This window comes from Protopterus annectens, chromosome 8.part0 (assembly GCF_019279795.1).
Source record: "Protopterus annectens isolate FY-2018-M chromosome 8.part0, PAN1.0, whole genome shotgun sequence".
In the NCBI taxonomy this organism is placed as follows: Eukaryota; Metazoa; Chordata; order Ceratodontiformes; family Protopteridae; genus Protopterus; species Protopterus annectens.
Window position 1 is genome coordinate 750,364,925 of NC_056741.1, and position 16,874 is coordinate 750,381,798.

Genomic DNA, 16,874 nt, shown 5'->3' on the forward strand with positions numbered 1-16,874 from the left:
ACAATCCACAAAGCACTGTACTGCTCAAGTACAACCACCAACTCTATACCTACAGAATCTACACCATAGAAATGTTTCTCACAACGAAGCATGTTACTTGCAGGGTCAAAAACATACCACTCACTTAAAAGCAAGCTCTAAATAATGTACACTCATATAACTTGAAATCATCTGAACTAGCAATTAATTTTACTAAAAGCTAGAAATAAAAATTAGACAAGGCCACATCTGAACACCTTCTATAAGATACTGCAGTTCTACATACAGCTGACATTCTGATGAGGCAGCATATTCTGCCAAGTACAGTTGTGTATTTAAACATATCACAAAAACAGATGTTTGAACAGATCGCTGTTGCAGTAGCCTAAGCTACGAGACGTATCTTGCCAAGGATCAGATGATGGCCAGCTTTCAAACCATTAGAGCACCTTCACACACCCTAACCACTGCAGAGCTTGATGACAGCAGTTTAAAGATAATGGTTAGGGTGCCAAACTCAGAGCTTTTCAGCCTCAGAGAAAAGGAGGCTACAGTCCTGCCAGGTAGGTAGGTAGGTATGTATTAGAAGAAGAAAGGAATGGGGGACAAAAAAATCACAACAAAACACTGACAAAGACAACAAAAAGAATGAGGAAGGAAGGGAAGAAGGTGTTTGTACAGCAACAGTAACGTATACAAGCATATGTACTATTGTTCATCATTATTACATCATTGTTGCAGTGGCCTAAGATATATGGGATGAATAATAGAGCTCAAAAGGAAAAGGGGGGAGCAAGAGGAAGGATCAGGGTGCAGGAACCCTTGCAGAATAGCTGTGGCAAAGCCCGCCCTGGACTTAGAAGAAAGAATTCAGCTTGTACTGTTTGGTAAGTGGGTGCACATAAGACAAAGTTGTTGCATTTAGAACATTTCTGGAGTTTATCCATTTTCTTAAACACCAAAGAAGTTGCCAAAGCCCTTGTAGAGTGGGCTTTAACATTGTCTAGAAGTGTCTTATGATGTTTTGAAGAATGTAATTAACACAATATGATCATTTAGAAACAGTCTGTTTTGGCACTGATTTGTCCCTTTTTACGTTCCAAAGAAATAAAAGTACAGTTTTGTACCTATCATAAATGTAGACGTTCGAGTGTTCACACTGCTGCAGTCATTACACTTGGGTTATCCTGCCATCAGGCGGTCCCGCAGTCGGCCTGAGTTCCAAAGTCTTGGTCCGGCGTCGGATGCTGTCGCTTCTTCCCTGACGTCAGTGCGCCAGGGGTATAACAAGGTGCACCCGACGCCATTTTCTTCAGTTTTTCTTGCCCCAGATGTCAGGTGCCCCCAAGTAGGAAGGCAATACATATTGCTAATCAAAAGTATACATGTAAAATAGAAACAATAGCTTCAGTTACCAGCAAATACACCCCAAAGGTTGTATAGGATAGAAAGGTATAGATAAGTCCAGCTAGTTCAGAGGGGATGGAAGGAGGGTAACCTGGACTGCAGCAGTGTGAACACTCGAACATCTACATTTTTGGTAGGTACAAAACTGTACTATGTTCATCGTGTTACACTGCTGCAGTCATTACACTTGGGTAGAATCCCAAAGCTGAGGTTGGGTGGCTGGTCTATAAAGAGTTAGGCTTGGCTATGAGGCCCTGCAGAACTGCAGTGGCAAAGCCTGCTCTGGATTTAGAGTAAAGCGGCAGGTGGTAATGTTTGGTAAAGGTGTGCACTGAACTCCAAGTTGCAGCCTCCAAAATTTCCTTGGTAGGTACTCCTCTGAGAAAGGCTGTTGAAGTGGCTGTTGCCCGGGTGGAATGTGGCCTAATGTTATTTGGGACTGATTTTCCATGTTGCATGTAGCAGTACCGAATACAGTGTCCTATCCATTTGGACATAGTCTGCTTTGAGATAGCCTTGCCCTGTGATCCTGCAGCATTTGCTCAGTTTTCCTGAAAGCCTTTGTTTTGTCCAAGTAGAAGCGTAGCTGCCTGTGTATGTCCAAAGAATGCAGAAGTTTCTCCCCTTTATTCTGGGGGTTTGGATAAAAAGTTGGCAAATGGATGGTTTGGTTAAGAACCACACTAGATACCACCTTTGGCATAAAGGTAGGGTTTGTCCTTAAAGATACCCTGTCCTGATGAAAAATTATAAAAGGTTCCACTGCCATTAGTGCCTGTAGCTCTGAGACTCTTCGTGCTGAAGTTACTGCCAGGAGCAGAGCTGTTTTCCATGATAAATATTTTAGATCGGTTGTATTGGCTGGCTCAAAAGGTGGTAGTGTCAGTTTTTCCAAAACGAAGTTGAGGTCCCAAGTTGGTGTTGGTGCTCTCCGGGTTCGTGTCAGTTTTTCCAAAACGAAGTTGAGGTCCCAAGTTGGTGTTGGTGCTCTCCGGGTTCGGTCTTATGTTTTTAGCCCCTCTGAGGTACTGCTTTAACAAGGGATGAGAGAATAAAGGAGGATCCGTGTTGTAATGTGCTGAAATGGCAGAGGCGTGGATCTTAATTGATGAGAAGGATAGGCCTCTGTCCAGCATCTCAGTTAAGTATTGTAAAATCTGAGGAATGTTTGGAACAAGAGGGTCAAGGTTTTGAGCCTGGTTTCAGGCGCAGAATCTTTTCCATTTTTCTGAATAAGCTTTCCTGGTGCTAGGCCTCCTGGCCTCCAAAATGACATCCATAACAGCTTTAGAGAGAGGTGTTGCCTGATTGACTAATGTATCTGCCATGCAGCCAGGTTTAGGGTTTTGAGCTGACCGTGCAGGATCTGATTGTTTTGTTGAGTCAGAAGGTGTGGAATTTGAGGCAAAATCCATGGTGGGCCTTGAGCCAAGTTCCTTAAGATAGGGTACCAGTGCTGGCGTGGCCAGTCTGGAGCAATCAGGATCATCTGTGGTTTTTCTTGTCTGGCTTTTAGGAGCACCTTTGAAAGGAGAGATAGTGGTGGGAAGGCATAAACCTTTAGGTTTTTCCAGCTGAACAGAAGAGCATCCACTTTCCATGCTTGTTTGTGATAAGTCCTTGTGCAGAAGTTTTGTAGTTGGCAATTCAGTGGGGAGGCAAAAAGATCTATGTCTGGGCATCCCCATTTTTGCATTACCATGCTGAAGATTTGTGGATTCAATTTCCATTCGTGAGGGTCCATGATATTTCTGCTTAGATCATCTGCCAGAGTATTTTTCTTTCCTGGCAGGAATTGTGCTTGCAGGTGAACTTGATACGTTAGAGCTGTGTTCCACAAGGTCATAGCTTGCCTGCATAGGGGATAAGAATGAGTGCCCCTTTGCTTGTTTATGTACCACATTACTGTGGTGTTGCCTGTCTTTAGTAATAATTGTCCTGGATGTAGAAGGTCATTGAAAGCTGTTAGGGCATTTTGAACAGCCAACATCTCTTTTTGATTGACGTGAAGATGCATCTGGTCTGTGGTCCACTTGCCCTGAATGCATTTTCCTGCCATGTGTGCTCCCCAGGTGTAATCCGAAGCATCTGTTGTTAGAGTTTGCCTGGCTGTGGGTTGGGTAAAAGGCTGACCCTTGTTTAGGTGACATGCCTGTGCCCACCATCAAAACTCCTGTTGTAGGCAGGGAATCATTGGTATTACTACTTCTAAACTGTGAGAGCGTTGAGTCCAAACACATTTCAGGTACCATTGTAATTTCCTCATATGCAGTCTGGCATATGGTATTAGTAGTATGCAGGATGCCATGAATGCCAGGGCCTGCAGAATTTTTCTTGCAGGGAGATGGGACTTTCTTGCTAGTAATTGAAAATATTGAGTTAGTTGAACTTGTTTGTCTGGCATGAGGTAAGCCATCTGGGCTGTTGTATTTAAGCTGGCACCCAGGAATATAATCTGTTGCGAGGGCACTAGTTTTGACTTCTTTTCGTTTACTGTGTACCCTAGAGAAATTAGCAACCTTTTTACAAACGCCAGATGCTGTAGAAGAATGTCCTTTGTCTCTGCTTGAATGAGGCAGTCGTCCAGGTATGGATATATTTGAATTCCTTTTTGTCTGCAAAATGCAATTACTGGTGCCAGGCACTTTGTGAAGACCCTGGGTGCAGTAGATAAGCCAAAGGGCAGTGCAGAGAATTGGTAGTGCATTGTACCAGCTTTGAATCTGAGGTATCTTCTGCAATTTTGTCTGATAGGGACATGCAGGTATGCCTCTGAGGTCCAGAGTAACAAGCCAAGCCTTTTTGCACAGCATGGGCAGAAGCTGCTGTAATGTCAACATTTTGAATTTTGGAATATCCAGGTAAGTATTCAGAATTGAAAGGTCTAGTATGGGCCTCCAGGCCTTGTCCTTTCTGGGGACCAGGAAGAGTCTTGAGTAAAATCCTTGCCCTTGTTCCTGTTGTGGTACTTTTTGAATAGCTCTCATGTCCATGAGGGCTGAAATTTGTTTTTGTGCCTCTACCCATTGATTTTGTGGCAGGTCTGGCATTCCTTTTAGCCTTGGTAACGTATGAAAGTGGAATCTGTAACCTTGAGACACAATATTCAGGACCCATTTGTCTTGGGTGATTGTTTGCCAGTTTTGAGAAAAAAATGCTAGTTTTTCCCCTAAGGGGGCTTCAAAAGGGACATGCTTGGCGTACAAAGGGGAAAGTCATTGTGACTGTTTCCTGTAAGGCTGAGACTTGTCCTCACCACCTTTTGGGGTTGAGGTGCCCCACTGTCGCTGTCTGTTTGAGCCTTGGGGTTGAGATCTGCCCCTTGGGCATCTGTATCTGCCTCTCTGTGGCTTGTCTGACACTGGAAAGGACCAATTCTTTGTTGGCCAATTTCTGCTAAACCGAGGTGGCTGTACCTGTAAGAAATCCTTGACTGTTTGCATAGATTTAGCTTTATCCAACAATTATTTAACACCTCTTCTGCCTTAACACCAAACAAAGTATCATGCTGTACAGGAGCATCCAATAAGTTTGCCTTAACATGATCAGGTAAACTTTGTTCTTTTAACCAAGCATGTCTTCGAATCACAGAACCTGTAACTGCGGCTCTACAAGAGGCATCTAAAGAATCAAAACCACATTGCAGAGTATGCTTTCCCACCTGTTCAACTGCATGCAATAAATCCTGCATTTCTTTACAATCAGGAGCTTCTGAGCTTGCAAGCATTTTCTGTTTTAACTGAGCTATTAAATATTGTTGGTACTTAAGCATGTGAAACTGGCAATTTAAAGCTCTTACTGCTAAAGTTGCAGAAGTGTATACTTTCTTCCCCCATCTATCCACAGCTCTGGAATCTCTGTCAGAGAGTACTGGATTTTTTGCAATGGAAGCCCTAATCCCTTTTGGACCCTGGGAAATAGTTTCTGGATCAGCAAAAGGGTTTTTGTAAAGAAACTTGTGAGAGTCAGGGACTCTGTAATACCTATCTGGCTTGGCTGGAGCAGGGGGCAAAGAGTCAGGAGATAAACTGGATTCGGAGAACACATCATCCACAATATCTAGCACAGGCGGAATAGCCAGGGGCCTGTGCTGAGGCAATAAGAGGAAATCCCTGAGCCTTTTCTTGGATTCTGAGTAATCCTGACTTTCCCAATGGAAATGCTCCCTCATGGTATGTAAAGTTTCCCCAAAAGAATAATCTTCAGGAGGAGAGGCTAAAGGGATAGATTCTTCAGCATCAGAGTCCTCATAGGGGGGTAAGAGAGTATCCCTGGTCTGAAGAGGAATCAGAGGAAATGGAAACCTGATCAGAGGAGTCATAGTCTGTATCCTGCCTAGGCCTTTTCTCAGGAGGGGGATGGGAACCCCTGATTAGAGTAATGAGGTCTTCGGCCATTTTGAGCATCTGTTTCTTAGGCAGGGAGGACTGTCCAGGAGAATGCTGTACTTGTTTCTTTGTCTTTAATGGTACCTTTGTCTTGGCTGTTGTCTTAATGGTAAGATGAGAAGGTCTGAAAACACCCTCAGAAGCCGATGCCTGCTCAGCGGCTCCGGACCCATCTGAGGGATTAGTTTCCATAGGCCCAATACCTTGAGTTTCCAGAGGCCTAGATGTCTCCACGTGGGAGTCGGGAGCGGCCTGTGGCTCTGAGGTAGCGGGTGTCAGGGGCTGTGAAAGCGCCTCACTGAGAACCGGCGACTGGCCTAGAAGAATTTTTGTCGGTTTTGGACCTCGGATGCCTGTCTTTACCCTTGTCTTTGTGTTTTTTCAGTATTGAGGTCGTCGGCTGATCCGACGGCATCGTATAATTGAACCTTCGGCCAAAGTAGTGCAAAGCAAAATCAAAACGTCTGTTTATAGTGCGTTTGTTAAATCTAGCACAAAACCGACTAGTGACGTCGTGATCAGGGCCTAGGCATGGAATACAGTAAGAGTGGAAGTCCTTATGAGGTATTTGCTTCCCACAAGAAATGCAATTAACTTTTTCTGACATCGGTCTGAAGCAAGAAAAAAGTTTCCCCAACGGGGTACTTAGCTTTATTGAAGACTTCGGATCTGAAATTCGACTTCGAAAATCTCAGGAGTCGGCCGACCGGCACTTGCGAACGGCTTCTGCTTTGGGCACCGCGCGGCAAGAAAGACTGAATAAAATGGCGTCGGGTGCAACTTGTATTCCCACAAGAAATGCAATTATTAACTTTTTCTGACATCGGTCTGAGGCAAGAAAAAAGTTTCCCCAACGGGGTACTTAGCTTTATTGAAGACTTCAGATCTGAAATTCGACTTCGAAAATCTCAGGAGTCGGCCGACCGGCACTTGCGAACTGCTTCTGCTTTGGGCACCGCGCGGCAAGAAAGACTGAAGAAAATGGCGTCGGTGCATCTTATATACCCGTGGCGCACTGACGTCAAGGAAGAAGCGACAGCAACCGACGCCGGACCAAGACTTTGGAACTCAGGCCGACTGCGGGACTGCCTGACGGCAGGATAACCCAATTGTAATGGCTGCAGCAGTGTAACACGATGAACATCAGCTGGTTGACAAAACAAAAATCCTCATGAGTTCAAATGTGCTATTTGAGTTTAGTGTGAACAGCCAGACTGTGCAGAATTCTTTCTCCTTCATAAAATGAGGGATATGAAGACATGCCTTAATGCTACCCTGTCTTTGTGAAAGACGAATATGGTTGAAGAACCATAACAGCTTGTAACTCAGATACACTTCAAGCAGATATCAGACCAAAAAGCAACACTGTTTTTCAATAAAAGAATTTCAAAATCAGCCTCATGAGCAAGTTCAACAGGAAAAAAATACAAGTTTCTCCAGTACAAAGTTAAGATCCTAAGAAACAGCCATCGATCTTTTAGGTGGATGGATATGTAAAACCCCTTTCAAAAACTATTTCATTTGAGGCAGGGTAAAAAGGAGAATATGAACCAGGAATATCCAAATACAGCCACAGAAAAAACAGCAAAATCCATAGGAATGCTGAGAAGAAATAGTTTATTTTCTCTAGCACCTTGGCCTCAAAGCCTTCAAGGAGTAAAAAACTCTTTGAAGGCTTTGACGCTGAGCCACTAGAGAAAATAAACTATTTTTTGAGTCAACATTCCTGCGGATTTTGCTGTATTTCTGTGGCTGTATTTGTAAGTAAAAAGGAGAATATGTGGGGAGACAAAGCAGAGATGGCAGAATGGTGAAGCTTGACACAAGAGTAAGGAAAGGCCAGAGGATAAATCACAAAAATACATAGGAGCCAGAGGTGTCCAAGCTTTAAAATGATCTCGGTTCTTACTTTGGCACCAACTAGAAATTTCTTTTTCCACTTAGCCATATATGACTTTCTAGTAGTAAGTTTCTTAGCCTTCTTTAACACCTGTTCACAGTTATTATATGCTGTGGCCATCACTTACTGAATTAGACTTAGTCGTTCATCTACAGACAAAAGCACTAAACTCAAAAGAGAGATGGTGTGTTGTTCATTATTCCTGGGGCACAGCACATTCTTTTTGTTCTTGAATCTAAACAAAATTGAGTGAAATCCCCACATTCTTTGTAGTAGGAACTTGAGGAAAGTATTCTAAATTGAATTCCTGTCCTGCAGACTAAGGATCAGAATCTGAAAGAAAAGGAAATAGTTTCCTTTTTGAATGCAGTAGGGCTCAGAATGTAATGACAAAGTATTTAAATAAACCTTTAGCAAAGCCCCGATAATTATTTTTGTCTGCCTCAGCTGAAAGGGACATAGGTTAGGAAAATAGGAAGTTTATGCTTCCTTTTCCTGGAACACCCCCTGAAAAAAAGATGCACTGAAGAACACTCCTTTCCCCAGGAATCAAGATCCTCAGAATGGCCCAGGAAATGAGCATCTGCTCCCTTCTCTGATGCAAACAGTGGTTCTCCCTTGTCAGAAGAAGCCAGCTCTAACAGCAGTAGAGGATGTGCCTCCCTCTTAGTTGTTAGCAGTTTGCAAGTCGCAGCAACATGTGGCAGAGACAAACTTGATGAGCAGCCCAATGAAACTTGTATGGCTACAGCAGAATTACTCACAGACCGGCAACACAAACAGGAAGTTGGAGTCAAGACCAAAGCCTCCTGTACAACTTCCTTTTCTTTTGGATTAGGAAGAGAACATTCAAAACGCAATGACCCAGACACATCATTCTACTGAATAGAATGACAGAAAAATGGTTACTAGAACCTAGAAAAGTACAGTTGTGGACACTTACCATAAATGTAGATGTTTGAGTGTATTCACTGTTGCAGTCATCACATTTGGGTTATCTGCTTGCAGTAGCCCTCATTCTGCCTGATTATCAAAGTCTTAGGTCCTGCGTCGGTTGCTGTCTCATCGTCCGTGACGTCAAGTAGTCGGGGGTATAAAGCATGCAGCCGACGCCATTACATCAGTTTTTCTTGCCCAAGATGTCAGGTGCCTCCCCCAATGGGAAGCAATTATATATACAAGGTTACACCTCTACAACTGTACTATGTTCTTCATGTTTCACTGTTGCAGTCATCACATTTGGGTAGATTCCCAAAGCTAAGGATGGGAGGAGGAATTTAGATAGCATTAGGAGCAGCTATAAGGCTCTGCAACACTGCAGTGGCAAAGGCAGCTCTGGATTTAGAGAAAATTGGCAAATGGTAATGCTTTGTGAAGGTATGTACAGAACTCCAGGTAGCAGCTTCTAGGATGTCTCTGGTAGGGACACCCCTAAGAAAGGCTGTAGAGGTAGATGAAGTCCTGGTTGAATAGGGTCTAATCCCCTGTGGGATAGGTTTTCCATGGTGCTTATAGCAGAAATGAATGCAATGGCCTATTCATTTAGAAATCGTTTGCTTTGAAGTAGCCTTCCCCTCTGCCCCTGCAGCAAATGCCACCAGCAGTTCAGATTTCCTTTGAGGTTTAGTCCTGCCCAAGTAAAATCTAAGTTGTCTGTGCACATCTAAGGAGTACAGTATCCGTTCCCCTTTATTCTGTGGATTAGAAAAGAAGGTTGGCAAATGAATGGATTGATTAACAGCCACACTGGATACCACCTTGGACATGAAAGAGGGATTGGTCCTGAGGGACACCCGGTCCGCATGAAAAATGATAAAGGCTCCACTGCCATGAGGGCCTGTAATTCAGATACCCTTCTTGCTGAAGTGATTGCTAAAAGGAAAGCTGTTTTCCAAGAAAAGAATTTTAACTCTGCACTTGCAGCTGGCTCAAAAGGAGGCAGGTCCCAGGCTGGAGTTGGGGCTCTTCTGGCTGGTCTTAAGTTTTTGGCCCCTCTGAGAAACTGCTTGAGCAGTGGGTGACAAAAGAGGGGTGGTTCTGTGTTGTAATGAGCTAAAATGGCTGAGTTGTGAATTTTGATGGAGGAAAAGGAAAGGCCCTTGTGAAGCATCTCAGTTAAGTATTGAATAATCTGAGGTAAATTTGGTGCTGCTGTGGCCATCCCTTGAGTTTGGTTCCAGGCACAGAATCTTTTCCATTTTTCAGCATAAGATTTTCAAGCACTACGCCTCCTTGCCTTCAAAATGACATCCAACACTTGTTTACTGAGGGATAGTAACGGGAACATTAGGTAATTAGCCAGACTGCCAGGTTCAGTGTTTGAAGCTGGGGGTGCAGAATCTGGCTCCCCTGCTGTGACAGCAGGGTAGGGGTCTGAGGCAGGTGCCATGGGGCTACCTGTGACACACAGCGCAAGAGGGGGTACCAGTGCTGGCGTGGCCAGTCTGGTGCAAACAGTATCATCCTTGGTTTGCCCTGTTTGATCTTTAGTAGTACTTTGGAGAGGAGAGGCAGAGGAGGAAAGGCATAAATTGATAGATTTTTCCAGCTGAAGGACAGAGCATCCACTTTCCAAGCTTGTTTGTGGGGAGTCTTTGTGCAGAATTTGTCCAATTGGTAGTTCTGGGGGGAGGCAAACAGGTCTATATCTGGGCTCTCCCATTTGTTTATCAACATGTTGAAAATCTTTGGTTCCAGTTTCCACTTGTGTGGGTCCATTAGATTTCTGCTTAGTTCGTCTGCCGGTGTATTTAGTTTTCCTGGCAGGAATTGAGCCTGTAGATGCACTTGGTAGCTCAAGGCTGTGTTCCACAGAGCCATGGCTAGTCTGCAGAGGGGGTAGGAATGGATACCCCCCCTGCTTGTTTATGTACCACATACAGTGGTGTTGTCCGTCTTTACCATTAATTGCCCTGGAAGAATGCGGTCCTTGAAGCCTGTCAGAGCATACTGTACAGCTAACATTTCTTTTTGATTGATATGCAAGTGCATTTGACTTGGGTTCCATTTGCCCTGAATGCACCTCCCTGCCAGGTGAGACCCCCCCATGTCTGATGCGTCTGTTAGGGTTTGGGCGGCAGGGGGTAGAGTGAATGGTAGTCCCTTGTTTTGGTGGCAGGCCTCTGCCCACCAAAGGAATTCTAACCATAGGCAAGGTATGACAGGAATCATTGCTTCTAGATCCTGAGAATGTTGACACCATAGGCTTTTTAGATACCACTGTAGTTTCCTCATATGCAGTCTTGCATATGGAATTAGAAGAATGCACGAGGCCATGATCCCAAAGGCTTGCAGTATTTGCCTTGCAGATAGCAGGGTTTTTGTAGCCACTAGTTTGAAGTAAGTTGTCAAATGAATTTGTTTCTCTGGCATGAGGAAAGCCATCTGGGAAGTTGTGTTCAACCTTGCTCCCAGGACTACAACTTGTTGAAGGGCACCAGCTGTGATTTATTTTTGTTTATGGTGTACCCCAGACAAGTTAGCACTTTCTGTACAAATGCCAGATGATTCAAAATCATGTCCTGGCTTTCTGCCTGAATTACACAATCGTCCAGATATGGGTATATTTTAATATTTCTTTGCCTACAAAATGCAATGACTGGAGCTAGGCAGTTTATGAATACCCTGGGCGCAGTAGATAAGCCAAAGGGCAGTACAGAGAACTGATAGTGCATGCAGCCTGCTTTGAAGCATAGGTATCTTCTGCAAGATTCCCTGATTGGGATGTGCAGGTAGGCTTCCTTTAAATCTAGTGTTGCCAACCTGGCATCTTTGCTTATCATGGGAAGCAACTGGTGAAGAGTTAGCATCCTGAATTTTGGAATCATCAAAAAGATGTTTAGGATAGAAAGGTCCAGGATAGGGCGCCATGAGTTGTCTTTTCTGGGTACCAGGAAAAGTCTTGAGTAGAAACCTTGTCCCTTTTCCTCTTCTGGTACAGTCTGAATAGCCTCTACTCTTAAAAGAGAGAGTACTTGCTTTTAGGCCGCTGCCCACTGATTTGGGGGTAGATCTGGCCAACCATTTGGGGTTGGTAACATGTGGAAGTGAAATCTGTATTCTTGGGAAACTATGTTTAAAACCCATTTGTCCTGGGTAATGAGTTCCCAGTTTTTTTGCTTGCAGACAAATCTTTCCCCCCTAAAAGAGCAGTGAGTTGAGAAGTGCTTGGAAGATTTAAAGTTAAGTCATTGAGACAGTTTACCATGGGGGGGGGGGGGGTCTCACTACTACCTGATTTGGAAGTGGGAGCCCCCCACTGCTTGGTCCTGTGCGTACCCTAGGACTGAAGCTTGGTTGTTCTGCTGGTTCTGGGTTTGAACTGAGAAGGCCTGGAAGAGGCAGGAAAGGGCCAATGCCTACTAAATCTTGGAGGCTGCACTTGTAAGAAATCTTTTAACAGTTTGCATAGATTTAGCTTTTTCCTCCATCTTTTTAAGAACCTCTTCTGCTTTGCTGACAAACAGGTGGTCCTGATTTAAGGGAGCATCCAGCAATTTAGTTTTAACATGATCTGGCAAAGATTGCTCCTTAAGCCAAACATGCCTTCTAATTACAGAACTGGTGACAGCAGCATTGCAAGATGCCTCTAGTGAATCAAAACCAAACTGCAAAGTATGTTTTCCAACCTGTTCAGCAGAATGCATTAAATCCTGTAAATCTTTATTTTCAGCACAATCAGGAATCAACATCATTTTCTGTTTAAGCAATCCAATAATATGCTGCTGATACTTTTAACATATGAAACTGGCAATTTAAGGCCCTGATGGCCAAGGTTGCAGAGGTGTATACCTTCTTACCCCATCTATCCAGGGCCCTGGAATCTCTATCAGAGGGGGTAGGATTTTTAGCAGTAATAGCCTTAATGCCCTTGGGTCCCTGTGAAATGGTCTCAGGATCCACAGTAGGATTTTTAAAAAGAAACTTGTGAGAATCAGGAACCCTGTAATATCTATCAGGTTTTCTGGGAGCAGGAGGTAAAGAGTCAGGCCAAGCCAGATTCTGAAAAGGCATCATCAACAATGTCCAGTACAGGAGGGATAGCTAAAGACCTATGTTGGGGCAGGAGTAAGAAATGCCTAAGCCTCTTTTTAGAATCAGAGTAATCCTGGCTTTCCCAGTGAAAATGCTCCCTGAGAGTATGCAAGGTTTCACCAAAAGAAAAATCCTCTGGGGGAGAAACAGATGGAATAGAGTCCTCTGCATCAGAACCCTCATAGGTGGATAAGGGTAAATCCTGGTCATCAGAGGAAACAGAAATTTCAGAATCCTGGTCAGAAGTATCATAAGCAAATTCAGTCCTAGGTCTCGTAGAGGGGGAAGGTTGGCTTACCCTGATTAAAGTAAAAAGATCTTCAGCCATTCTTATCATTTGTTTTTTTAGACATAGAGGCCTGACCATGCGGTCTGGTCATCGGTTTCCTAGGCATGGTTCAAGTTTTAAGCCTTGAAGAAGATGGCGTCGGTTTAATATGGAAGTCAGTAGGCCTGAATACACCCTCAGAAGCCGGTGCCTGCACAGCGGCTCCGGACTCGTCCAAGGTAGAGACATCCACAGGTTCCACAGTCGAAGCATCTCGCGGCATACTGGACTCCGAATGGGTCTCAGTAGAGGCCTGCGAATCTGAAGTAGCAGGTATCAGGGGTTGCGAAAGTGCCTGAGTACCGGCGAACTGGTGACTTAGCTTAGGAGAAGCATCGTCGGCAGCTTTGGACCTAGGCGGCCTGTCTCTGTCTTTATCTTTGCGGTTTTTGGGAATGTCGGTAGTTGAGTGGCTTACTGAAGACATATCTGGATAATTGAACCGAGCACCAAAATATTTAGAAGCGAAAATATACAGACGATGAATAGTTCGTGGTTTAAATAAGGCACAAAACCAACAACGAGGTACGTCGTGGTCAGGGCCTAGGCACGGAATACAGTACGAATGAAAATCTTTATGAGGTATTTGCTTTCCACAAGAAATACAATTATTGACTTTTAGTGACATCGGTTTAGAGCAAGAAAAAGTTTCCCCAACGGGGTACTAAGCTTTAGTTGAAGACTTCGGTTCTGAAACTTGAAAACGAAAATTTCAGGAGTTGGCCGACTGGCACTTGCGAACTGTTTCTGCTTCGGGCACTGCACGGCAAGAAAGACTGGTGTAATGGCATCGGCTGCATGCTTTATACCCCTGACGACCTGATGTCAAGGAAGATGAGACAGCAACCGACGCAGGACCCAAGACTTTGATAATCAGGCCGACTGAGGGCTACTGCAAGCAGATAACCCAAATGTGATGACTGCAACAGTGAAACATGAAGAACATCTGGTGTCTTAACTAGACTAAAAGGAAGGACTTGAAATTAAGACAGAGACCCATCAACCATCCCGACACTCATTCCATGTCATGACAGAAATGCATATTATTTCCACAAGAAAGAACAGTAGTCAGTCGATCTCTCAAAGGCATGGGAAGAGCAAGCTTCAACGGCAAAAAAGTTCTGAGAGTTTGGTACCTTAACCACTGTATTTATACCACTGTCATTGGGATATAAGCAGTTAAAGAGTATGAGAAGGTGTCTTAAAGCTTTGGAAGCTGATCAGTCAACTGATCCTTGGCAAAACAAGTGCCAAACAGCTTAGGCCACTGCAACAACTATTTAATGACCATCATCTAAAAGGCTTGGTAGCTGAATATTTTTAAGAACTTCTACAGCCAGTGACATTTTCCTTGACCTTGGTCACCTGCACATCTACTTGGACATTTCATTCCAGCTTACAATGCTTATCCACTCACCTAATATGACCTCTGGTGCTCTGTAATGTCTTGTAGAGACAATGGTACTATGATGTTCATGGTCAAATGTGGCACTCCCAAAGTCCACCACCCTTAAAGCAGTGTTTTTAATTGTTCGTTCATCTTGCTTCTTTAAAGAAGGGACAAGAGAAAAGAAAAATGCAGAATTATAAAATGTTTTACACAAGAGAGTAAAATATTAAGTTCTCAAACCAACTACCACACACTCCTAATTTAGGCAAAAATAAGACCTATGGTTTACGGCTGTGTGTAAACAGCAAATTTTCCATCATAATGGTTTACATTTTGCAGAAAGCATCTAGATGTGGGACACCACTCCCCAAATTTATCCCTTTAAAAAGGGTGAAGTTGAAGCTGAATTTATCGGCTATTAAGTTTGCTATGTTTTCATGTCCGGTGCAGACATTGTCACTTACAATCAGCTCAGCACACTACAGCAAAGTGAATATGATGAACGTATGCACTTCCAATACTGAAAAACAGCCAAAGATATGTTTTGTGTGCACTATTAAAATAAATGCAAACGAAAAACCGCTAGAAGTGCTGCAGAGAGCTCCTGAGGCTGCAAACATAGCTAAAGTAGGCTTTATGTTTGTCCTTTGCTTGCGTGGCCACCTTTGCCTCAAACCTGTCTTTAATGGTTTTGATTAAACTCCAAAGTATAGCCTGCTATGGGGTTCTGATATCTGGCTACAATTCTCTTCCTTTTTCTGTAAAGCTGGTCTATATTGTGATTTCACCAGGGAGGTTTGTTTTTGGGGTTAGCCTTACACTTGCTCCTACAGGGTACAGCTGCTTCTATGTAGTTGTTGACATGCTGGTACAAGTTAGTGGTGTATGCTTCTGAATACTCAGCAGCTTAACAGATTTGGGAGGATTTGAAACTTATAAGGGTGTCACTTAGAAGCACATTTCCCCACAGAGAAGTTTCTAAAGATGCCAGAGACTGCTGATACCTCTGGTTTTAATTTTATTTCAAGGGAAACAGTTTTATAGTCTGATACGCAAGGGATAGAGTAAGTCTCATCCACACCAGTTAGGATAAGGTCAATTATGTTGTTGTCCACAAGGGATGCTCTAGTTGGTCCAGAGCATTTATATTAAAGTTCAGGAATCTCTACTTGTGCACTAGTGGTAGTGCAGACCTCCCAGTTTCCAGCTGAATAATTAAAGTCATCAAGGAAAATGGTATTGGGTCTAATGCTAAGGGGGGTCCAGTTCTTGTGAATACGTACTTTGTCTATAGGGTCATACAGGGAGTTCTGTAATTGGCTACAATGTAGCAAGGGACCTTACTGATGGCAAGTTGGACATGAATAAGCTGTACTGCATCATGCTGCTTAACCAGCCTAAATTTGTGATCAACATCCAGACACCTCCACCATTTTTTCTCTCCTGTGAAGTAGTGGATCTAAATGTGTGGAAGGCATTATAGCTCTATACAGCTGGAGTACTCTTCAACAATTTAAAACCATATCTTGGCCACCTCACAGACGTCCATGTCTTTAAGGTGAAGAGGGCCTGTAGAGAGTGGAGTTTGTTTAGGCTCTTAGCACTGGTCAGCAACACCTTCATATTATCCTTTAATTGTGCAGTTATGCTGGTGTTTATATCTGGCTGGCATTGCCTAAAAAAAAAGCAACATGGGGGTGGAGAATTACTTAGCCAGTATTTGAAAATCTAGAGGGGACAGGTGCAGATCATCCCTGGCAAAGCAGCATCGTGCATCAATCATGTTATCCGAAGCTGACAAATAGTATACCCCCCTCGAACGACTCCACAAGCTAATCCAATTATTGAATTGGATTATTTTTTGTTCATATTGTGGCATTATCCTTTGAGATGGTAGAATGTTGCTCAATGCTAGGCTCAAACCAGCCTGGGATGGACAGACAGTTCCATTATGTCACTTCATATAGTCCGGGAAGGTACATCTCAAGTCATTAACATCCACATTTACTAAGACAAAGTCATACTTGCACTTGCTGACGAAGGACTTGAATACATGTGTGATCTGACGGATCCTGGCACCAGACAAATAACTGTCAATCACTCTTTCCTTGTTCAGCATGGTACGAGGTACACCCATACATCTTACAATGGAATATCCTATGACTAAAATATTTGTTTAGGTAAAAGCTTCCTTACTGGCTTAGCATCTTAGACTTTGGGACTCCTAGTGCTATGAGAGGTGGCAAGCTTTACAGTCAGGTAGTGTTGCTTAGTGTGTTGAATGTCCGTATTATGTTTTGAAGGGCTTTCCAACTGTGACTTCTGTTATCTCTCCTGTTTCTTGCAAGTCATTAACATGGTTATCCTTGGCAGCAAACTCTTTCTCCTCTTTTTTCAAGTCTTATTTCTCAAAGTTGTGATTCCCTCAAAAGCATTTGTGCAGTCACT

The 16,874-nt window shown here is 43.5% G+C and overlaps 1 protein-coding gene across 4 annotated transcripts in view; it reads right to left on the reverse strand.

Moving 5' to 3' along the window:
* Window positions 1-16,874, reverse strand: part of CLK2 (CDC like kinase 2) — a 747,936-nt gene that overhangs the window by 153,571 nt on the left and 577,491 nt on the right. For 2 of the 4 annotated variants that reach the window (XM_044080210.1, XM_044080211.1), the window contains exon 9: window positions 14,454-14,580. In XM_044080210.1, coding sequence (XP_043936145.1) covers window positions 14,454-14,580 — 127 coding nt within the window. Of the gene's footprint in view, window positions 1-14,453; window positions 14,584-16,874 lie in introns of all 4 variants that reach the window. The other 2 variants (XM_044080208.1, XM_044080209.1) reach the window with 1 other exon arrangement.